Source organism: Fusarium oxysporum, chromosome IV (assembly GCF_013085055.1).
Source record: "Fusarium oxysporum Fo47 chromosome IV, complete sequence".
Taxonomy (NCBI): domain Eukaryota; kingdom Fungi; phylum Ascomycota; class Sordariomycetes; order Hypocreales; family Nectriaceae; genus Fusarium; species Fusarium oxysporum.
The window spans coordinates 4,515,405-4,535,643 of record NC_072843.1 but is presented as its reverse complement, the minus strand read 5'-3'; the positions used below and the strand labels follow the sequence as shown (position 1 = coordinate 4,535,643).

The 20,239-nt window shown below is 49.1% G+C and overlaps 8 protein-coding genes across 8 annotated transcripts; 3 read left to right on the top strand and 5 right to left on the bottom strand.

Moving 5' to 3' along the window:
- Positions 1 to 48: 48 nt before the first annotated feature.
- On the top strand, positions 49 to 1,138 carry FOBCDRAFT_131605 (uncharacterized protein; the record flags this gene model as incomplete). Its single annotated transcript, XM_031177952.3, has 3 exons — positions 49 to 146; positions 184 to 193; positions 302 to 1,138. The coding sequence occupies 3 exons, from the start codon at positions 49 to 51 to the stop codon at positions 1,136 to 1,138; spliced, it is 945 nt and encodes a 314-aa protein (XP_031043839.3).
- Positions 1,139 to 2,337: 1,199 nt separating this feature from the next.
- On the bottom strand, positions 2,338 to 4,797 carry FOBCDRAFT_292615 (uncharacterized protein; the record flags this gene model as incomplete). The annotated part of the gene is made up of 6 exons (XM_031177953.2): positions 2,338 to 3,269; positions 3,329 to 3,520; positions 3,595 to 3,789; positions 3,845 to 4,100; positions 4,174 to 4,446; positions 4,513 to 4,797. The coding sequence occupies 6 exons, from the start codon at positions 4,795 to 4,797 to the stop codon at positions 2,338 to 2,340; spliced, it is 2,133 nt and encodes a 710-aa protein (XP_031043840.2).
- An 861-nt stretch (positions 4,798 to 5,658) lies between these two features.
- Positions 5,659 to 7,240, top strand: FOBCDRAFT_239417 (major facilitator superfamily domain-containing protein; the record flags this gene model as incomplete). The annotated part of the gene is made up of 4 exons (XM_059610250.1): positions 5,659 to 5,804; positions 5,863 to 6,288; positions 6,341 to 7,104; positions 7,215 to 7,240. The coding sequence occupies 4 exons, from the start codon at positions 5,659 to 5,661 to the stop codon at positions 7,238 to 7,240; spliced, it is 1,362 nt and encodes a 453-aa protein (XP_059467135.1).
- Positions 7,241 to 7,460: 220 nt separating this feature from the next.
- On the top strand, positions 7,461 to 10,857 carry FOBCDRAFT_292605 (uncharacterized protein; the record flags this gene model as incomplete). The annotated part of the gene is made up of 5 exons (XM_059611805.1): positions 7,461 to 7,568; positions 7,982 to 8,325; positions 8,412 to 8,626; positions 8,679 to 9,640; positions 9,714 to 10,857. The coding sequence occupies 5 exons, from the start codon at positions 7,461 to 7,463 to the stop codon at positions 10,839 to 10,841; spliced, it is 2,757 nt and encodes a 918-aa protein (XP_059467134.1). The 3' UTR covers positions 10,842 to 10,857.
- A 274-nt stretch (positions 10,858 to 11,131) lies between these two features.
- FOBCDRAFT_200924 (uncharacterized protein) lies at positions 11,132 to 11,716 on the bottom strand (the record flags this gene model as incomplete). The annotated part of the gene is made up of 1 exon (XM_059608987.1): positions 11,132 to 11,716. The coding sequence occupies one exon, from the start codon at positions 11,714 to 11,716 to the stop codon at positions 11,132 to 11,134; it is 585 nt and encodes a 194-aa protein (XP_059467133.1).
- A 326-nt stretch (positions 11,717 to 12,042) lies between these two features.
- FOBCDRAFT_132524 (histidinol dehydrogenase-domain-containing protein) lies at positions 12,043 to 15,028 on the bottom strand (the record flags this gene model as incomplete). Its single annotated transcript, XM_031177958.3, has 7 exons — positions 12,043 to 12,285; positions 12,342 to 13,041; positions 13,098 to 13,477; positions 13,807 to 13,914; positions 14,180 to 14,302; positions 14,354 to 14,461; positions 14,516 to 15,028. The coding sequence occupies 7 exons, from the start codon at positions 15,026 to 15,028 to the stop codon at positions 12,043 to 12,045; spliced, it is 2,175 nt and encodes a 724-aa protein (XP_031043845.3).
- A 376-nt stretch (positions 15,029 to 15,404) lies between these two features.
- Positions 15,405 to 16,923, bottom strand: FOBCDRAFT_160180 (FAS1 domain-containing protein). Its single transcript, XM_031177959.3, has 4 exons — positions 16,274 to 16,923; positions 16,007 to 16,222; positions 15,787 to 15,957; positions 15,405 to 15,740 (listed from the first exon to the last, which is right to left on the bottom strand). The coding sequence occupies exons 1-4, from the start codon at positions 16,873 to 16,875 to the stop codon at positions 15,533 to 15,535; spliced, it is 1,197 nt and encodes a 398-aa protein (XP_031043846.2). The 5' UTR covers positions 16,876 to 16,923; the 3' UTR covers positions 15,405 to 15,532.
- Positions 16,924 to 17,928: 1,005 nt separating this feature from the next.
- FOBCDRAFT_160175 (major facilitator superfamily domain-containing protein) lies at positions 17,929 to 20,060 on the bottom strand (the record flags this gene model as incomplete). Its single annotated transcript, XM_059608395.1, has 6 exons — positions 17,929 to 18,314; positions 18,386 to 18,708; positions 18,758 to 19,473; positions 19,526 to 19,621; positions 19,676 to 19,841; positions 19,894 to 20,060. 6 exons carry the CDS (start codon positions 20,058 to 20,060, stop codon positions 17,971 to 17,973), a joined length of 1,812 nt encoding a protein of 603 aa, XP_059464779.1. The 3' UTR covers positions 17,929 to 17,970.
- Positions 20,061 to 20,239: the final 179 nt, after the last annotated feature.

The following is a 20,239-nucleotide window of genomic DNA, read 5'->3' as shown; positions in this document are numbered from 1 at the left end:
TTACGCGCCTTATACGATCAGAATGTAACTAGTGAGTAAGTAGTCTAAATGCTTGCAGAGCCGAGGCCGCTCCATCCGAGTATGATCGGCTGGCTGTGGGGGCTCGGGCATGCTTCCGATCAAACTGGGACCACATTCCGAGAGGAGTGAGAGCTGTCTTAGCTTGACTGGGGCCCCCCTCAGCCGATCGGAGGTGCTCAAAAAAGCAGAGGGGGTACCTGTAATTCCTGAACTCAAACTCAATCTTCAGGGGACCAAGCAGCTGGGCCAGCCAGTCATCAAAACCCACTAAATTTCCAAGTCTTGCCAACCACAATTCATGAATTCATTGCTTCAAGTCACACAACAAGCCAGGAAAAGCAGCTCGGCCATGTCGACACAAGAGCCCCTTGCTGGCAAAGTAGCCATTGTCTCAGGCAGCGACAGCGGCATAGGTTTTGCCATTGCCCATGAGCTTTCGTCTCGTGGAGCATATGTCGCCATCAATTACCCATTCTCTTCTCTAGCAGACAGTGCCAACAATAAGGCAGCGTCTCTGCCCACCAGATGCATCGCCGTTTGCGCCGACATGGGTACAACTCAAGGCCCCAAGAGGCTGGTCGAGGCAACCATCCGAGAATTTGGCCGATTAGACATAGTCGTCAACAATGTGGCGCTAGCAGTTAATAAACCTCTTGAGGAACAGACCTTGGATGACTGGGATCTGTTGGTCAATGTTAATGGGCGCAGCACCTTCCTTCTGACCCAGAGTAGCCTTCCGCACCTAACGCGAGGAAGTGGACGAATAGTCAACATCTGTTCCGCTAGCTCACGAGGTTCTCCTCCCTTACAGACCATCTATGCCGGGACCAAGGGCATGGTGGATTCCTTCACTAAATGCTGGGCTAAGGAACTTCCTCCGAAGTACGGGTGCACGGTAAATGCCGTGTCTCCAGGTCCTACCAAGACCGAGGGCTTTCTGGCTGCTGGCGAGGAAGCCATGCGTATCTTGCAGCCTGCAATCGAAGCTACACCTGCGGGAAAGCGGATGGGTACACCGGAAGAGATTGCGTTTGCTGTGGGGTTTCTATGTGATGAGCGGGCAAGCTGGGTCAACGGTGTACATTTGGCTGTGAACGGAGGACTTCACATCGATTAGTTGTTACTACCCCCCATCGGAAGATTGTAATTAGAAACCCTTGGCGACAGTCAGAGAGATGGACTATCTATATCAAACTATAGACTGTATACATAAGGAGGATCCTTTTAACTAGTTCATACAGTACTAGGATACTTCACGATTATATTAAAGCATATCGAAGTCATAAAATATAAAGAGAGCATCTATGCCAAGAAGATAGTATTAAGCCCTCTGGGATATTTTAATATATCCCTGGAAATCTCCTTTTCTTATTATTATCGCCGATATGTAGTTTACTATTCACGTTTCGGTGCTGTAGTGAAGTACACCTTAAGTAATTCTTCCCTGCAAAAAGCCCTTTCTTTCATCTTAATAGAATAGCTATCTCCGTGCCCAAGCCCAAGCATACCAAAGTAGCGGGAAACACGTCTGCCCTTGTCCATCCGGGGTTATATTAGGCTATCGAGACTTCGTCTTAACATTACCGAAGCTCCTGACCACAAGCCGACCGGAGGTCTCGCCCCCCTCAATTCCCTAACCCTGTTTCTCGGCCCCTCATGCCCATGGTCTGGGGACACGACGCGTGAAAGCGCTGGTAGGGATCACAACGGCGGAATTCTTAACCTAAAGAGGTTGGTATCTGAGCGGACTCAACCCGGTTAATGCCTACCTTTAAGTCGCCTGTAATAAGGCTGGAGTTAAGGCCCTCGATAGCAAGCTTGCCTAGCAAGCAAAGTTGAGGAAGAGTGCAACATAAACGACAAAGATAGAGACCAGTATTCCACATATATTGCCGTTTCAGACAATTCAATCTCCTGGGTTGTAGCTGATAGAAGTTTGTACTGTTGCCCTTTCTTCGACACGATCTATTAACAACGCCTATAAAGGGTCCCGACCGACTACTCATGGGTCTAATGTTGTCGTGGTGTCTCGTAGGCTCCACGTTATTGTTATTAGAGCTGGAATAAGCGGTCTTATAACTACTGTCTTCCTTTGCAAGTAAGGATATTGTGTAATGCATGAATGTCTATAGTCTCAAGTTTCAATAGTAGCAGATTACATGTTTGTTACCATACTTAATATATCTCTTGTTGATATACTGCTACTGTACTATATAGCTGAGTTTATCAGCAATGATGACAAACTGCAGATTGATCCATTCTTTCGATACCACTAAAACTAAGACATTTTTGTATTTAGAGCTGACAGTCCCTTGCTTAGTCTATTCTTCGAGCACTGGATACGTCTGGGACGCCAACACCCTCAACAACCTTTCCACCCAGAATCTCATACACGGGGACTTCTGCCAACCTCGAGACGACGTGGTGGAGCGTCGGCAAGGCTTCCCAATCGTGAGGATCAAACTCAAAGCTGGCTTTGTCCGCAGTAAAGACCCTCAGAACTTGACTCGGAACGACCTTGGACTCCTCTGAGTGAGGCACAAAGGTAGCATGCTCCACATCTGCTTTGCCACGATCTCCCACCTTGGGGATGTACTTGTAGGCAAAGATTCCCTCGTCATCCTCGCCTCCGATCGTCCCCTTGGAGCTGCCACTATCCGTCTCGTGGAGACCCTCAAGTGTGAATGAGCCAAAATTGACGCCTTGCCAGCCTGTCTGGATTCGGTAACTGTTTGTCCGCCTCCAAACGTCGATGGAGCAATACAACTTTGGCATTCCGAGCTCTTCCCGGCCACTGACAATAGGATCGGTAAGATTCTCCCACAAGATAGGCAGGAATGTTCCGTCACGAACGGTACCGTCTTTCTGTACATACTGGACGCCGTGGATGTACAGCCCAATGTGTCTATACCCAGAGCCGCCCAGCCACTCCATTTTATTGAGCGTGGTCTGTGAAAAGCTAGCATATGCGACTGTTCCGGGGCTCTTGAATCGGAAAGAAGTAGAAGGGAAAAGATTCTGTAAAAGAGTTCGTGAGGTCTTGAACTTGATGGAGGCTGTGGTGAATGTCGAGTCGGTAGCATTCCTAGCTTCGCCTGTGAAGGTCTGGCGTGGACCTGGGAAGGGCCCGAACGAGATGGGCATTCTCCAGTAGAGATGAGGCTTCCGAGCCCAGTCCCAGTTCCTAAAACGGTTGGTAGAATGGTCCCATTCATCATGGCCGAAGTTGAAGTTGCTATACGCCATCACTAAGTAGAAATGACTGTTAGTCGTGGGATACAAGTGTGGGGCTACAAGGTGTACTGACTGTCAAAGTCCTTATCCGGTTTATCCTTTCCTGCCTGGCGTGAGAACTCTTGGATCCGGTGTGCCCGGTCATAACGAAAGTCTTGGTAAAGACGCAACCGCTCAGGCACCTCTTCCGGGGAGGTACCGAGTGGGAGAACGACTGCGAGGGAGGCCGCGTCTTCAATGGCAACACCAGCACCCTGTCCCTGGTCTAAAGAAGCACGATGTCAGTACTACCTTATCGAAAGAGACATACTCTGAGTGAGGTGATCGGCATATACTTACGAGGAAGAAAGGGATGAGCGGCATCACCAAGAAGAGTCAGTCTTTTGTCAGTCCACGTTGGGAGAACATCCATATCTAGCAGCTCCCATGCCTTGAGGGACTCGGGGCTGGCTTTGCTCAAGAGCTTCAACAAAGCAGGATCAAAATCCTTGTATACGTTCAACAACACCGACATGCTCGTCTCGTTGTTCCAGTCTTGCCAGTATTCGTCAGCAATCTTTACGAGGTCAACAGTCTAGCGACAACATACCTTCTTTGCTCCCAGGGTCGCTCTCTTCTCGCGGATGAATGCAGACAAAGTTGAACATCTTATTGTCATCGCATGGATACATGACGATACGTCTGTCCGCAGCATACCATATGATGAGCTGGCCGTTATGCTGTGCAAAATGGGCGGTTTCTGGGTCGTCGAGAGCATCTTGACGGGGGACGAGGAACCGGAAAGCACTCTTGCCTGAACTGTACGCTTGCCAGTCTTTTCCAACGACTTTCTGTCGGGAACGAGACTGTCACGAATGTTTGTCAGTATAAGGTCTAGCAAGTGATGCAAGGTCGAAGGCTGAAAGTATGGTTACTTACATGGACTCCATCAGCGCCAATGGCCAAGTCTCCCTGGACTTTACCGCCATCTTGTAAGAAGACGGTGGCTGTTTCTGTGTCTACATCTACCACGCGGCTGGACGTTCTGAGCACCGCGGGGATACCAGGTCCCTCTGGTGATGTTGCAAGTCGTTTGAGCTCTTGATGCAGCCGTACGCGATGGACCAAATGCCACGGATGCTGCCAGATCTTGTTCGCTTCCGTGAGCTCGGCATCACGTATCACTTCATTGGCCGCATTAAACTCTTTAATCTGCCGTCATGCCGTACACGATCAGTATCTGGCATCAAGAGCTACATCGAGCTTGGAGGTACATACCCGTTCAAACACATTTGCGCCTATGGTCTCGGCAAAGATACCAAGTCGGCGAAGGATCCCATTGGCGTTAGGTGCCAGGTGCATCGCCGCTCCAACCTCGTTGGCAAAGCGAGACTGCTCCAGTAACGTAACTCGATGGCCCTGCCTGCGAAGGAAGATGGCAGCCGTGAGACCACCTATGCCGGCCCCGATAACGACGATGTTGAGCCCATCGGACTTGGCAGCGGCAGTGTGGCCATTGGTGACTGCATGAGAGACGCCGTTGGATTTCATGATGTGATCCATGATGGCACGGCCAGAAATCTTGGACAACAAAAGTAACGATGGCTGTGGAATGCTGGCCTTGCTTTTTCTTCATACAGTTTTTCTTCTTCTTCTTCTGCTTTTTCTTTTTTAGCTGATTCCCAATAGTTTGTGCTTATACAGCGTTGGCTTCCCGTCTTATCTCAAGGTGCTGCAACGGATGACGCACCTGGGTCCTTTCAACCTGAACCTCGGCCTTTCGGGCAGAATCATGATTACGGTCCCGATTCACGACTTCCATGTGCCGTTTTCTCATATCGACGACTACAGGAGGGGCCGAAGACGATTGAGGGGTCAAGACCACATCGGATCGGCTTGTGGTCGACACCAAACCACTTTAAGCTAATGTGGCAGGGGACTGTCGCCACCGAGCACTATTCTGTCCTCTAGCCTGTTTGGACCAGAAAATGCAGTGCCGTCTATTCTGCAACCCAGCAGAGTCACATACCCTTGCACTTTGTGGGGTTTCCTATGGAGCATTGGAAAGAAACTCTTCCTATCTGCCTCACTACATCAAACCCCGTGGGGAAGACACGCTAGTGTTGGGTGGAGCCGCCCCTCATCCGCGTTAGAGCGCGTCGCTAGCAGATTTTGTCCCCCCTTTCCAAGCTAATCAACCATCAACACATTCAGTGCATGCTCACCAATGTGCATGTCTGTTAGGTTGCGCAGGCCGTATTTGAGGTTAAATACATTCCATTATGCCCTCTTCCACTCGTTGAGCTTTGGAAGGGCTCTTGGACATTCGCCAGCCGATCCTTTTTTTGCCTGAGGCTCGTGATTCGTCATCATTTGCTGTTTATCAGAAAACTCTTATCTCTTGTTCCCTTGTACATCAACACCATGTCTGTTAATATTCCGAAGACCAGCATGGGCACGTCTGATGTCCGTAACGACATGCTGGGAGGCCTGCGCCTCCGCAATGAAGAGACCAACGAGGTGATACTCATACCATCCCCGACGAATGATCCCAATGATCCGCTGAACTGGTAAGCTCTCACCTGGCACATGTCCTCGGCCATGTGAAGCATGCTAAGCACGATATAGGTCCAAGCCATACCGTTTCTACATCGCCATACTCGTCTCCTGCGCCATCTTCTTCAGCAACTTCCTGGCGGCTGGACCTTCTGTCGCCATTGTCAGTACCACCGAGTCCTTCTTTGGTCCACCTGGTTCCGATTTCGATGACAAAGTTGCCAAGATTGCCTATTTCTTCACCACCACTGCTCTTCTCCAGGGCATGGGAAACCTGATATGGATGCCTTTCGTCACAAAGTACGGCCGCCGACCTACCTATGTCGCGTCCTTCATACTCTACACAGCCTTCGCTGCTTGGGCTGGTGGTGCAACTACATACGGCAGTGCCTTGGCTGCACGCATCCTCATGGGCTTTGCGTCGGGTGTCGCTGAATGTCTGGCCCCCTTGACTATCTCGGACCTGTTCTTCTTGCACGAGAGAGGTGCAGTCATGGCGTGAGTGACCATGTTTAGATACCCAATTTGCCTCAGCTAAACACATGAACAGGATATATACCACGGCACTATCCTCTGGTGTGGGTGTTGGAATCATTGTTGCTGGACTTATTACCATCAACTTGAGCTGGCGGTATATCTATTGGATTTCGGTGGCTTTGATTGGAGCTTGTACCATTCTGATCATCCTCACGTTCCCTGAGACTGTTTACAACCGCCAGGAAACTCCAGAAGCAACACATACACACATTGATTCCAATACCGCTCATACCCCGCATTGCAAAGATAAGAATAAGGATATTGAGAAGGTTCAGTCTGACGAAACCTCGACATCCGGACACCTATCTTATTCTCCATCCCCAAAGCGCACGTTTTGGCAAGATTTGTCCCTGTACAGCGGTACACACACGAAAGAGCCCTTGCTCAAGCTATTCTTCCGGCCAATTGTTCTCCTCACCCTTCCTCCAGTACTTTGGGCTACCCTCGTCATGTCTGTTACGATTGGCTTCCTCGTTGCCATCAGCTCCAACTTTGCTGTAGCTTTTGACGATATTTATGACTTCGAGCCGTGGCAATCTGGCTTATGCTTCATTTCGTGTCCCATAGGAGCCGGTGTTGGAGCATTCTTTGGAGGTCACTTCAGTGACATGGTGGCGGACCGACTGACTCGCAACAATGGTGGCATTCGAGAGCCGGAGATGCGACTGCCTGCTATTCTCATCTCGCTTGTGATCGCGCCGCTTTCCCTGGTCCTGTATGGCGTAGGCATCGACCGCAGTTGGCACTGGGTTGTACCTACCATCGGCCTAGGTCTTTGTAAGTCTGCACAGGACCCTTTTACGCTGTTGAATGTGCTAACCGGAGCCGAAAGTGAACCTGGCAATCGTTCAAGCTACCAACATAAGCTTGGTCTACACCATTGACAGTTACCGTCCTGTTGCAGGAGAGTTAGCAGTCACGCAGCTAGCATTCAAGTGTAAGTCTACTGCCTCCGTGGCCCGATCAAGGAAGCTGACGAGATCTAGCTGCTTTTGGGTTTCTCCTCTCTTTCTACACTAATCCGTGGATTAATATGAGTGGATATGCTAATGCATTTGGTGCCATGGCTGGAATCTCGGGAGCGGTTATTTTGTGCTGGGTACCTATGTATATTTGGGGTCGAAGGATCCGCCATGCTACCTGGAACTGGGGCTACATCGAGAAATTTGTTCACTGGAATGTGGATCGTGAGGTGGGCGAGTAGATGTTATTCAGGAATCCAGAAGCGGAGTGTGAGCCTGGTATGATGAGGCATAATATTCGGTAGTAGTACCCAGTTAGGCGCGCTTTCAGAAATTGCAAGTTCCTAAGAATTATTCCCCGTCGATTAACCCGTGGCTCTGGGCCGTGCTTACCCATAAGAGGATTGTCATTTCACTACCGATCCTATCCTCGAGCGAGGGTGAAGTGCGTCCACGACAAGACATAGATAGCTTATTTTCCAGGAGCCAGAACTCACCACCTAACGACACTTGCTCACTGCCTGCTCCGTGACGGCCCTTGCTTCGTCGCAGCTTACTTTAAGCATATCCCACGACCAATGTCGTGCCTACCCTGGGGCCAAAAAGACGATCTGTGTATTAGCGTCTTTTCCCCGCGTCGCCCACATCCCGATAACCTCAAAATTCACCGCACTAGTCTCAACTCCCCCTAGCGTTATGGCGCAGGTCATGCTACCACCGACATAGAACAGCCCAGCAACATCACAACCATCCATTGTGACTATGATCATCTTGTCATTCCTACTCTGGCAGTCACAAGCGATATGATCGCTCCAGCCGCGACAAAGAGACGCCTATCGTCTCCTCAACAAAACCCTTTCCAATGCTCCTATTGCCAACGCTCGTTCGGGCGCGTGGACCACCTCACCCGCCATATCAGATCTCGTCAGTGGCAGCAGTATAACGTATACCCATCTCTCAAAGTACTCACACTCGTTATAGATGCGCAAGATAAACCGTTCCGTTGTCACATTTGCGACAAAGCCTTTGGGCGCCAGTATGTAATCCCACTACCAAGTCGGCATTCACTCATGTGACGTTGATTAGAGATATCCTTAAACGTCATGTGCTTGGACATAATAGCACCGAGTCTGGTGCTAAGCGATACAAGCGCATGTCGAATGCCGCGCCCAGAGTTTCCCAGGCTTGTAAAGCTTGTGCGGGATCTAAGCTCAAATGCGATGAGGATGCCTCCTGCAGACGCTGTGTGGCCAAAGGGATCACCTGCGAGCGAGATACTCGATTTACAGATACAGGAGACAAGACATCACCAGTTACTAGCATCCAATCTACCATAGGTAAGGACACCGCAGGATGCTTGGTTTGGAAGTCGATTGTTAACCGACGCAGATCAAGAACTGTCGATACCTGTCTTCGACCCTGGCCACCTGAGCTTATCAGAGGATGACTTCTCCAAGTTCCTAAAAGGTGTCATGACCCCCGTAGAGGGACAGGAGAGCCGGCCAATCGATCAAGCCGACCTGACCAGCATTCATAACATTTGCAATCCGCTTCCGTCCCATGGCCTCTTGGACTTCCGGGTCGATGGTGATCCGCGGTTCGACGATGTTGCCATGGACCTCTGGGACTTGCCCTGCAGTCCATCCTTCTACTACAACGGAATCCTGCTGGAACCAAAAACATCCGTGTCCGTCAACCTTGGAATTCAACCGCCGAACTCAGCCAACAATGCTCGTCCAGCTGTGTTAGGCCATGTGGCATATAAGGAATCAGCACTCGGAATGTGGGAACCTTCACAAAATGACCACCTCAACTCTAACATCAAGGCTCTGTCAGTTCTTGGCGACAGTCCCCAGGACGCCATCCAACTAAACAGCTTGGAGGCAAGTAGCCAGCAGTTCAAACCACTCTCGGTTGGTCTGAGAGACCAATTGCTGCTGTTAACATTGAATGCTTGTAAGCCGGAAAGCAAGCTCGCCATCATCAGAGCATTCCCTCACTCCGAGATTCTGTCCAAGCTCATCGAGAGCTTCTTTTCTCACCATCGTGTCCAAACCGACTCGTGGATACATGGCCCTTCGTTCGAACCAAACCAACAGGGTGCAGAGCTTATTCTCACCATTGTCAACATGGGCACCATGTTTGCCGATTCTAAGATCTTGCATTCGCTTGGTTTTGCTCTCCATGAGGTGGCTCGTTTGTCGCTACCTATAATGTTTGAAAGTGCAAATTCCATGACTAGAATCCTCTGGGCTCTCCAAGCGTTTGTTCTGGATATTGAGATGGGGCTGTGGAGTGGCATTAAGAGGAAGATGGAAATTGCAGAAAGTCAGCGCCAGATGCCCTTCACAGTATGTCATTCCGTTCCTGTTAACGTGTCTCGAGTTTCATTTTATCATCGAGCTCCTGCTAATTCGATCACAGATGCTACGGCGTGGTAGAAGATTTAGCAAAGCCTATCCTGCCACTGATCCTCCTTTGCCAGAAGACACAGGCGAAACCTTGCAGAATAAGTGGCTTGCCTGGATTGAGCAAGAAAATTACAACAGACTCATCTATCACTGCTTTGTTATAGATACTCAAGTCAGTATTGCTATGTCAACATGTCCCTTGATATCTTTCTCGGAGCTCAAGACGCCTTTGCCAGAGTCTAGCGATCTATGGCTTGCCAAAGATGCAGAAGCATGGAAAGCTATATACTTGAGTGAGCAGCGCCAACACACAAGGGTTACACTGTACGACTACTTCCGCAATGCTGCAGAGATTGACAGCAGCTATGATGTTTCGTTTTGTCAGCTTGTCATCCTCTCGGGTATCTGGGGGATGGTTTGGCAATGTCTACAAACCATTGCCGTGCTGGACAAGCCGAGACACTCGGACCCAGCATTGACTCTTCGGCAGCAAGAGATCCTCCAGATATTGAATCGATTTCGCGTCAACATGATGGGAGATGAGGCAAGCTGGCAGGATGGTCCGGTAACCATGATGTACCATCTCGTGTATATGCACTTACACATACCTTTTGAGGAGGTTGAGCTGTTTGCGGGCAAGGGACACCAGACTGATGCCCGGCACGCTCTGTCTCTACTCTTAGACTGGACCAACAGCCCAGAGTCACGGAAAGCAATATGGTACGCCGGCCAGATTATAAGAGCAGCAGAGAAGTTCAACCCTGGTCGTCTCCGGGGCTTTTACACTATTGCGTTATATCAAGCGAACCTTGCCATTTGGGCCTATGCGGTGGTGTCACAGGTCAAGGGAACAAATAAGGATGGTTCCATTCACAACAACGAGATGGTTTGTTTGAACGGGCCGGAATCTCCACTCGTTCAGAGGTTCATCAGCCGAGGGGTGCCTTCGGTTGCAATCATCCAACCATGTGCACCTCAGCACGGCAGTTCTCCCATCCGGCTGATGGACCGGGAGGCGGTTGTGAACTACGTTCTCAGCATTTTGAGTGCCAATTTCTCGCATGTCGACGCGATACCGCCTTTGGTCGAGAACCTTCAGCAGCTTCTGGACAAGCTGGGCCGAGCCGAAATCGATGTATAGGTGAAGCCGATGTGGGGGACGTTGAGTGCGTTCGGAACGCCACGTCTCCTCCGCATCGGTGCTGCTTAGTCCACTAGCTTCATCTGAAGAAAATAGCGGGCTGAGGCAGACTCTCACGTCAATAGTCCTCGATCACCTTACCGACATAGAACTCTTGGAGTTGTGTTTGCGCTAGCTTGTCTGATATAATTTAAGATGATAGCACGTCACTATATGACTTTAGATGTTTCTAGGCGACAATCGTTAAATCTAACATAAATGCTCACATGATTGTTTCTCATGTAGATCCGCTAGTTCTTGGCTACTACCTCCTCCTCATACCCAGGAATGGTATGCATCGAGTTATCGTGGAGTTCTTGACCGGCAACCCTCAGGCATGTAGCCGGCTGCAAAACATAGAGCATTCTTGCCCATGATTCCCCGCTCCTATTCTTCCAAGCATGATTGGTCCCCCGCTGAATTGAGATATCCCCCCTTCTCATGACTCGTTTCTCGCCAGAGTCCAGAATCAAGTCAATCTCCCCTTCCAATACCACGCCATAATCTAGGCTGATGGTCCGATGCATAGGCGATATTGCGCCGGGAGGTATGTCGACGACGCGAAGGACTGTCCCTGTTGGCAGAGTGATTCCTGGAAGGTTTTCGGTGTAGTGTCGATATGTATTGATATCTGCTTCGTCGTTGAGGTTGACGGGGAATCGGTCAGTCGCGTAGCAGAGGGCAAAGTCGACATTGTCTGGAAGGGTTTGGAAGGGAGCGTCCTCGGGTAGGGCATTTGAGAAGGTCGTGGTGCCCTCAGGAGTGTGAGTGGTGACGAACCGTTTGATAGTTCTTAGATCCTTCCGTGCGTTGTCTGTGGGTGTTTTGTTCTCCATCTTGGCTGTATAGGTATACGAGTGCGGTGTGTCCAGCATTTGACAAAGGACAATAACAATCAATTCAACTGTGAGGCTTTTATGAGACTTAGAAGTCGGCTTTTAACCCTACCTATAACACGACCAAATTCTCTAAACAGTTTAAAGTTAACCTCTGATGTGGAGAGCATAGAGTGGTCCCGAAGAACTAAAACCTTCTTTGGCTACAATACTACGCTAACAATAGCTGCAATGCAACAGGGCATGAGACCGCTATCCGAAACCCAAGAGCATCAACTATCAGACACAAAGTGGGGGCAGTTTATGATTCCTATCTAAGTTTCCAATTAGGGCTTTATCCACTCAAACTTGTCCCCGACGTATCGATGTGCACGGATGTCTCCAGACCTCGCGTGACCCTCAAAAAGTTCCACCCTGGCAGCCCTTCCACAAAGCTGACCAAGTTCACCGCTTGCCTGAGCAGATTTGACTTCCTGATAGGTGACAGTGCGGAGGAATTTTCCCACCCATAAACCGCCAGTGTACCTTGACGCGTGTTTTGTAGGCAGAACGTGATTCGTACCAATACACTTTGCACAGCAATGTTAGTCTCGGTGGCATTCAAGTGGGATTCGACACTTCTTACCTTATCACCAAAAGAAACGCAGGTCATGGGGCCAAGGAAAAGGGCTCCGTAATGTTGCATCTTGGTTAGAGCGTCTCTGGGGTTCTCTGTGAGAATTTGTACATGCTCGGAAGCAAACTCGTCGGCAATCTGGTAGGCCTCATCAACCGTATCAGCAAGAATGACCTCCCCATAGTCACGCCATGAGACACTAGCTACTGCAGCTGTCTTAAGCGTCTCCAGCTGCTCATCGCAGTATTCAATGGCTCTCTTGGCAACTTCAGCTGACGTGCAGATCAAGACAGCAGGTGTATCCGGTCCATGCTCAGCCTGAGATAGAAGATCGGTGGCAATCATGTAAGGATCTGCTGTTTCATCTGCTACGATCAAAACCTCTGTTGGGCCGGCAAAGAGGTCGATTCCAATCTGACCAAACAACTGTCTTTTTGCCTCGGCAACAAAAGCATTCCCTGGACCTGCAATGAAGTCCACCTTGGGTACGGTTTCGGTCCCGATTGCCATTGCTGCAATGGCTTGAATGCCACCAAGGATGAATATCTCATCTGCCCCTGCGAGATGCATGGCCGCAACTGTGGCCAGGGGGATCTCACCTGCCGCAGGGGGCGTACAGGCTACTACATTTCTGACTCCTGCTACTTTAGCTGTCAAGATAGTCATGTGTGCAGAAGCCAACAAGGGGTACCTCCCTCCTGGGATGTATCTAGACAGCTATTAGCATATAAGACCATGTTTCAATCTGAAATACCGAGTACTGACGCTCCAACGGAATCAATTGGGTTATTCTTCTGACCAAGAAACACCCCCGGTGCCATCTCTAGCTCAAACTCTTGGATCGAGTTCAACTGGGCCTCAGCAAACTTTCGAACGTTGGACTGGACAGTCTTGATATCGTTGATCACCTGCTCCGGGACTTGCGCCATAACTTGGTCGATGTCCTCCTTACAGAGCTTAAAGTTGGAAGGAGACCAGTTGTCGAATTGTTCACTGTAACGCTGGACTGCGGCATCGCCTTCTCGCCGAATGCTATCAATTACTTCCTTGACTATCCTGGGGACATCAGGGAGTGAGCCATTGGTGGCTTTGTTTGTTGAGTTGGCGGAGGCAGGTCGTTTGAGATGTGTTCGAGCCATGATCGTCTATGTCTAAGTTGCTTCGAGGTCTATCGGTAATCGAAACGAATGATGTTTTTTGCAAGAACATACAGATATTGAATGATGTCTTTATTTGTATTTCCTCTAACCTCTAATCAAGCCAGTTCATCCCGTATATGACATGAGGTTGATAATTACTTGAATTCTTTAATCTACCCCCACCTACTTGCGCTCTTGATGCTCCGTGATCTAGCATAATCGTGGATCGGCTTTGCGGGGGGCGGGGTTCGGAAATGTGGGCGACGCCATGCCAAACCCCGGAGAGCAAGGAAGCCTCTGATACTAAGCTAAGGTTACCTGGTCTAAAGACCTACTAAGACAAAGTAACCCCTTTCGTGACTTGGGATGGGGATGCTAAGTTTCATTGCTTCCTCCACCCAGGCTATGAGTCGAGCACAGGCATTAACTATTGCTAGTTCTATCTAGTTTAATTGAAGTAAGGGGTCCAGAAAACAAACAGAGTGAGGCATCAAGATTTAGACAAAGCAGATGAATCGACAAAAGTCTACCATAATGCATATATTTTAATGTCAACGGGACGAAGAATATGTGAGTGCTTTTCCATTATTCCAGTAAGTCTACAACCACGTCGTTTGAGGGAACTTGAGTTCTATCTTTTCCGGCAAGCAAATGAATGCCTTCTCATAAGCCAAAGCCTGCATCGATGACCCCGTTCTGTCCAGTTACTGACTTCGACACGACAAAAGCTTTGACTTGCTCTGAAACATCTTCAACCGCCGCAAAACGCCCCAACTTATTCGTGTTACGAGCAACTTCAAGTCGATCTGCGGGAAAAGATAAACCCCATTCCTATATAAAGGTGAGATTGCATCCTTCAAGTACCAAAAGACATTCTCGTACCGTAAGTAATATGCCTGGAGAAATGGTGTTCACCCTGATTGACGGCGCAGCTATTGTGGCAAGACATTTGCCGAGGTGGATCTGGGCAGCTTTTGTAACAGCATACGGCTACAGGGCGATAGTCAGTAAACGAGAGCTCTTCCTGGGATCAGAAGAACATACCAAACTACTTCCGCTGGGAATCACCCCTGCCAAGCTAGCTGTAGACACAAAAACGGGCACTCCAGCTTCTCGCTCGTTGCTTTCCTCGAGATACCGCCTCGCCGCATGAAAAAGCCACAGGTGACTCTTCACATTGGCAACATAGCAGCGGTCCCAGTCGTCCTCGTCAACGTTATCGTCAAGGTCCGAGAACTGGCGCATCCTTGTCCAACCAACATTGGATATAACAACATCTAGACGACCCCCAAACTTCGATGCTGCCTCGTTCACAAGTGATTTGATCTGCAGCTTGTCACACGTATCTGCTTGAATGGCCTGTATGGAGATGTTTGAGCCTGCGTGCGTTTCTTCGCATTCGGATTGTAGCCTTCGGACTAGTTCTTTGGCGCGAGATTCGTTGCTGTTGAAGTTGATCACGACGTTCATTCCTAGGTCGACGGCTAGCATGCGAGCAATAGCTGCACCGAGACCACTGCTTGCAGCGGTGACCAGTGCAACTTTGGACATAGACATGGTCTTTCACTTTCCTATACCTGTATCTGTATCCTCTTATCCAGAATACTTCTTATTGACTATTTTAGCAGGGGCATACTGTTCGGCTACGGCTACTGCGGGGTGCGGCTTTGGATACCTCCATGTCGACAAAGACCCCCGGTCAAATCGCGGCCCGACAGCCCCCCTCATCCCGAGACGGTTATGCGTCCGTGTTTCCTAGGCATCTCCGCCTAATTGTCCACAAACCGAAGCAAAATTCGGGGCCCTCCACTCAGGAGAGTATCATCGTAGTTGACCAATCGAGATCTGCAAGACTATGTCAATGAGACCCTAACTTTGCATCTCGTCTAAGTTCCTCTCGGCGGTATGGAAACATCCAGAGGGGAAAGCATAGCTCAGTAAATAGTCAATAGGTCCTTTAAATTTATTAAAACAAGGGTTGAAAGACCCGACGAAATATTCCTTAGAAACCCAACAGTTTATTACAACTTAGTATGTATCAGATACTCCACATATTACTTATTACATGATTGCATAAGCCGCAACCAAGATACCCAAAATCCTAATATCGATGGACAAGCGACCAGCAGAATTTCCGTTGTCTGGCGAGACAGTCGCAGAGCTGGAAGTCGTCTGTGACCCGCTTGACGTAGCACTCGCAGTTTCAGCTGTTGACGTCCCAGTGCTGGTCTCACTGGGCTTTCCTCCTGCTTGAATAACGGAATCGAGGCTGCGCCTGTTAGCGTATTCCCCATAGTATATCAAGAAGGACTTACATATGAATGAGACCGTTATTGGTAAGCACATTAGCTTCGATAACCTTGGCATTGTTGAAGAAGATATCGTTATCTATGATTCTAACTCGGACCTCGGTCTTGTTCAGAGTTCCGATGACTTGACCGTCTCGAAGGTAGTTGGAGTAGGTAACTTCGTTGAGGGTATGAGCTCTTAAAGATATGTCAGTAGGATCTATGGTATAGAACAGTAACAACTCACAGAAGCGCTCCGCTGAGATCGTCTTTCGACAGCTCCACATCGGGACTTCCCGCATCCTTGAACGCTTGTGTAGACGGTGCAAGACATGTGACGTTCTTTGAGGCGTCGAGAGCGGGCCACAAGCCCGCCTTTATGAGAGCGCCGTTCAAGGCAGTGAGTCTCTTGTCGTCGGCGGCGTGAACCGTCTGGGAGCAGGACAGAGGCGGAAGAAGGACCCTGCAGATATCTGTTAGTCTGGTCCTGGTGAGCTGGCTTGATGTTATTTACTTATCCACGATCTGGAACCTGCTCGCATTCTTCTCGCCCCAGGATCCGTCAACAGCAGTCATCTTGATGTTCTGCTCCTCACCGGCTCGGAGATTCACAATTGCACCACTGATATCACCATTGGCTCTCTTGCCCTTTCCTACCCTCGAAGCGAACACAACCTGGCCATCAGCATTGTTGCCGAACTGGCTCTGGATTTGAGGGCCAGCAGTTCTGTTGTTGAACTCCTCACTCTTTAATAAGGTGGGCACTGACAGTCCACGTGAAACATCGAAATCTGTGGATGAGAGCGAAGCTGCCATGGTATGATACGAGAAGAAGACTTGGAGCATTGTTTGGTTCAATTCGGTGACATCCGAGATGCTAGAGTCTTTAAGATAGCTCTTGATAGCATTGTTGGTAGGAATCAAAATGGTGACATTGCTGCCCTGGCTAGAAAGTGTCTCAACCAACACCTGAGGAGCTGCGCCGAGCAGAGAACGGAAAAGAGAGAGAGAATCGTAGTCGGCAATAGCACCAGCCAGGTTCTCAGACACGTCCTGAGCATTGGCGAGCGAGAGAAGGGCAAAGCCCACCGCCTTGATGGAGAAAGAACTGCGCATTCTGAGTTGTGATGATGGGAATGACAGTCTGACAGATGTGAAGACAAGAGCAGAAAAGAGGATGCAGAGCCTCAAAGCTGCTGCATGGGGCATACCGCTTATTATGTAGCAATCCAATTCCAAGGCTGTGGCATCAACGTGTTGGAACTGGCTGAGCCCAGACCCAGAAAGACCATAGCCTGCTTTGCCATTGACGAATGAACAGTCTCACAATTAAGCCACGGTGACCATCATTGGTAGGGATGATGCGCTAAGTGAAGTGGCAGACACCAAAGTCACCATAATGAGTGAAAAGGGTGGCGCCGAGCTGAAAACTAGTGTCCAGCCCTTGCTCGCACAGCCCTATCATCCCTTTTTTAACCGCTAATTTCTCACTTGCCTCCGCCATTATGTACAGTTACTAAAACGGTTTATTCGTATTGGGGCTGAAGCGAAATGATGCAGACTGATTTAGGCTGAGTGAAAAAGGCACCGCCCGAAGACCTCCGTTTTTGAAAGGAGGATCGGAGTATTTCAATTCGTGGTAACTTGACGATTTACTTATGGCCATTAAAGCCAAAGAATTTAATTGAGAAGTAATTGACTATGCTGCGGTCACAGAACGACTCGTCCGTGGCAAGATAACATGAGATGATTTTGTAAACGTGCAGCCTGCTGCTGTCGGCTGTCGGCTTGCATCATGTAAGCCAGTAGCTCCAGTCCAGCAAGCCAAAGTGACATCCCCGTGGATTGAATAGGTATAAGTCTGACCATATGCATTCTAGCGCAATGTTTTGTGTAACAACCCGAATTGCCAAATCAGTATATGGAAGCTGGCTGGCGGTGTAGAGAAAACAACTCTTCAATGGCACGTAGATATTGACTAGACTTCGGACGCTTATTGAAGGGGAACAGGCAATAAGAAATAGATGCACAAATCGAAAGCAAAATATTATTTTGCATGCAAACAAAGGCAAGAACCATATAATAAGATAAATGCAATCCCACTCAGACCATTATAGTTAAGGCCTAGAGATTGCAAGTCTTGCGCAACTCCGATCTTTGTCTGAGAAGAAATTGTTTCACTGGCTCTCTCCTGTTGCATCATGTGACAAGCTACTTCTTTTCGCTTGGCTCATTTTGCCCACTCTCAAGTCTCTGCCCTGCCGCAGCAAGTTGTTGTTCGGCAACCTCATTCCTCTCGTCATCCTCCTTGGCCAACTTGACGTTTCGGAAGAAAAACATCATTAATACCAGCGGGATGGAAAGCGATAGAGATCCGATAGCCAGTGTTTGTTGTGTCATGCGATAACTCAGGTTGATAGCATCACGAGTCTCAGTGCCTAACTCATAGCTTTGTGCGACTACGATTGAGCGAAAAATTGCAGTGCTGTTGGCTTTGACCTCTTCTGGTAGGTTTGCCGAGAGCCGGCGTGGGAGGAGAGTATTCCATAATGCTCCTCCAATACTTAAAATGCATGTTAATTTTGTTACCTCAAGAAGGGGATCTTGTATGAGACTTGCCTATTACCAACATTGGCGCCGAACCCGGATGACGAAAGGAACATGGCTGTTGCAATACCAATCTCATGGTCTGGAACAGCAGCCTGCAATGAGACCTGGAGCGGAACCTGGGCGAAACCACGGCCGAGGCCAAGAAGGACTTGTCCAGTAGTTAATGCCGCTTCATTCGCGACTCGAACTCCATCAATATTTGTGAAGTAGATCGGAAGCCCGTTTGCCAAAGCAACCATCAAAAACCCGAGAATGATAAATGGTTTAGTATGCTTGACAAATCGTATACCCAAGCCAATGACAAGACCACCAAGGTTCAATGCAACCCGTCGAGAATTGCTGATACATTGTTAAGAAAGTGAACGCCTTGCTGTGAGGGAAGACTTACTCAATGCGAACTGCATGACCAGGGGAATAGCCACCAGCAACCTGCAAAAAGCTAGAAGCAAATGTTCGGTACGTCGAGTCCGACATTGCAATCAAGCATACGGAAGCACAAGCGAGTATGACGTTGCGGTTCTTGATCATACGGAATGGGACGATTGGCTTCTTCGCATACCGGCCATCCCAGATCAAGAATGCAACGAATGTAAAGACGCCAACAACCAACAAGACAATAGATGATGGCTCAGTCCACTTCTCAGTGTTGCGTCTTCCCGTTATAGAGAGGGGAAGAAGAGTCATGGCGAGACCCCCAAGTAACAAGAATGCCCCAACGATATCCAACTGGACATAGAGTACTTGACGAGCTTGTACGAACCAAGATGCACCCTTCGGTATCTCAGAAGCAGCCCGCAGTGAGGTTCGCTCACTCACTATACCCCTCTTCCGCGCCCTAAGACTCATAAACACCATGACCGCAATGGTCGGTAGTGCACAGAATGGCATAATGGCAGCCCACATGCCGAATCCCCAGCGCCAAGAGGACTTCAGCAGCATGTGCTCACCAAGATACGTCCCAGCGTACAAAGTTGGTATGGCAGCGAGTGATTCCGGGAGAGTAAAAAGGAAGCCTCTGTTGATCAGGGATGTTACGTCGGCAATAAAGATCTGCTCAGTGATTGTCCACCAGGTATCACCGAATGATTCAAAAATGCCACCAGCCTAATGGCGTCAGTCATTGCTGATGAAACGATTAGATATTAGATAGACTTACAAGATATGTTTCGACGTTATGACACGCCGCATAGAGTACATTTGCCAAAGCCATACTGACCGCAGCCCCAGCAAATCCCTGCGGTCGTCCAATATGCTTGTCGACATTTTAGCCTCGGTATTGTAAATAATCGACAGTGGGTATACTCACATCTACAACTTTGGCCAAGAGTGGATAAGCGACAATCCGAACAATGCCGTGGACGATATTTGCTGTAGCAATAAGCGAGTGGCCTTGGAAATGGCTGGTGGCGTATGGATCGTAAACCCCAGCTGAAGAAGCAGCAAAGACCATGCTGAAGTTCATGACAAAAAGGCTGAAATAGTAAGTATTGTCTCCCGCGGGTCCCGAGTTGGAAATTCACTCACCCGACGAACGCCAAAGTAAGCGGAAACTTGGTCCACAGCTTGCGCAGAGCTTCTGTAGGAGCTGGAATTGCACCTTGGTTACTCTCTGTGTCAATTGCAGCACTGCCATCGCTATGATCCAGAGGACCTTGGCCAGCGGGCGTCATCTCGCTCTTTTCCGAGGCCATTTTGAATCTTGCATTGATAAAGAAACAGCATTACAGCAGGGGCCAACGTCTTCTTAAATCTCCAAGAGTATGAGTGCTCCCCCATGCCAAGACGTGTCATCAGGTCATACGAGCTCAAACTAAATAATAAAGAGGCTAGATTGATAACCGGCACATCTTGGCATTTTAAGCTCAACCTA

Coding starts and splice junctions, on each gene's coding strand:
- FOBCDRAFT_160180 (XM_031177959.3), bottom strand. CDS start 16,875: ATGCGCAGTTCTTTCTCCATCAAGGCGGTGGGCTTTGCCCTTCTCTCG. Junction 15,958..16,006: donor GATCTCAGCGGAGCGCTTCT/GTGAGTTGTTAC, acceptor CATATCTTTAAG/AGCTCATACCCTCAACGAAG. Junction 15,741..15,786: donor AATAACGGTCTCATTCATAT/GTAAGTCCTTCT, acceptor TAACAGGCGCAG/CCTCGATTCCGTTATTCAAG.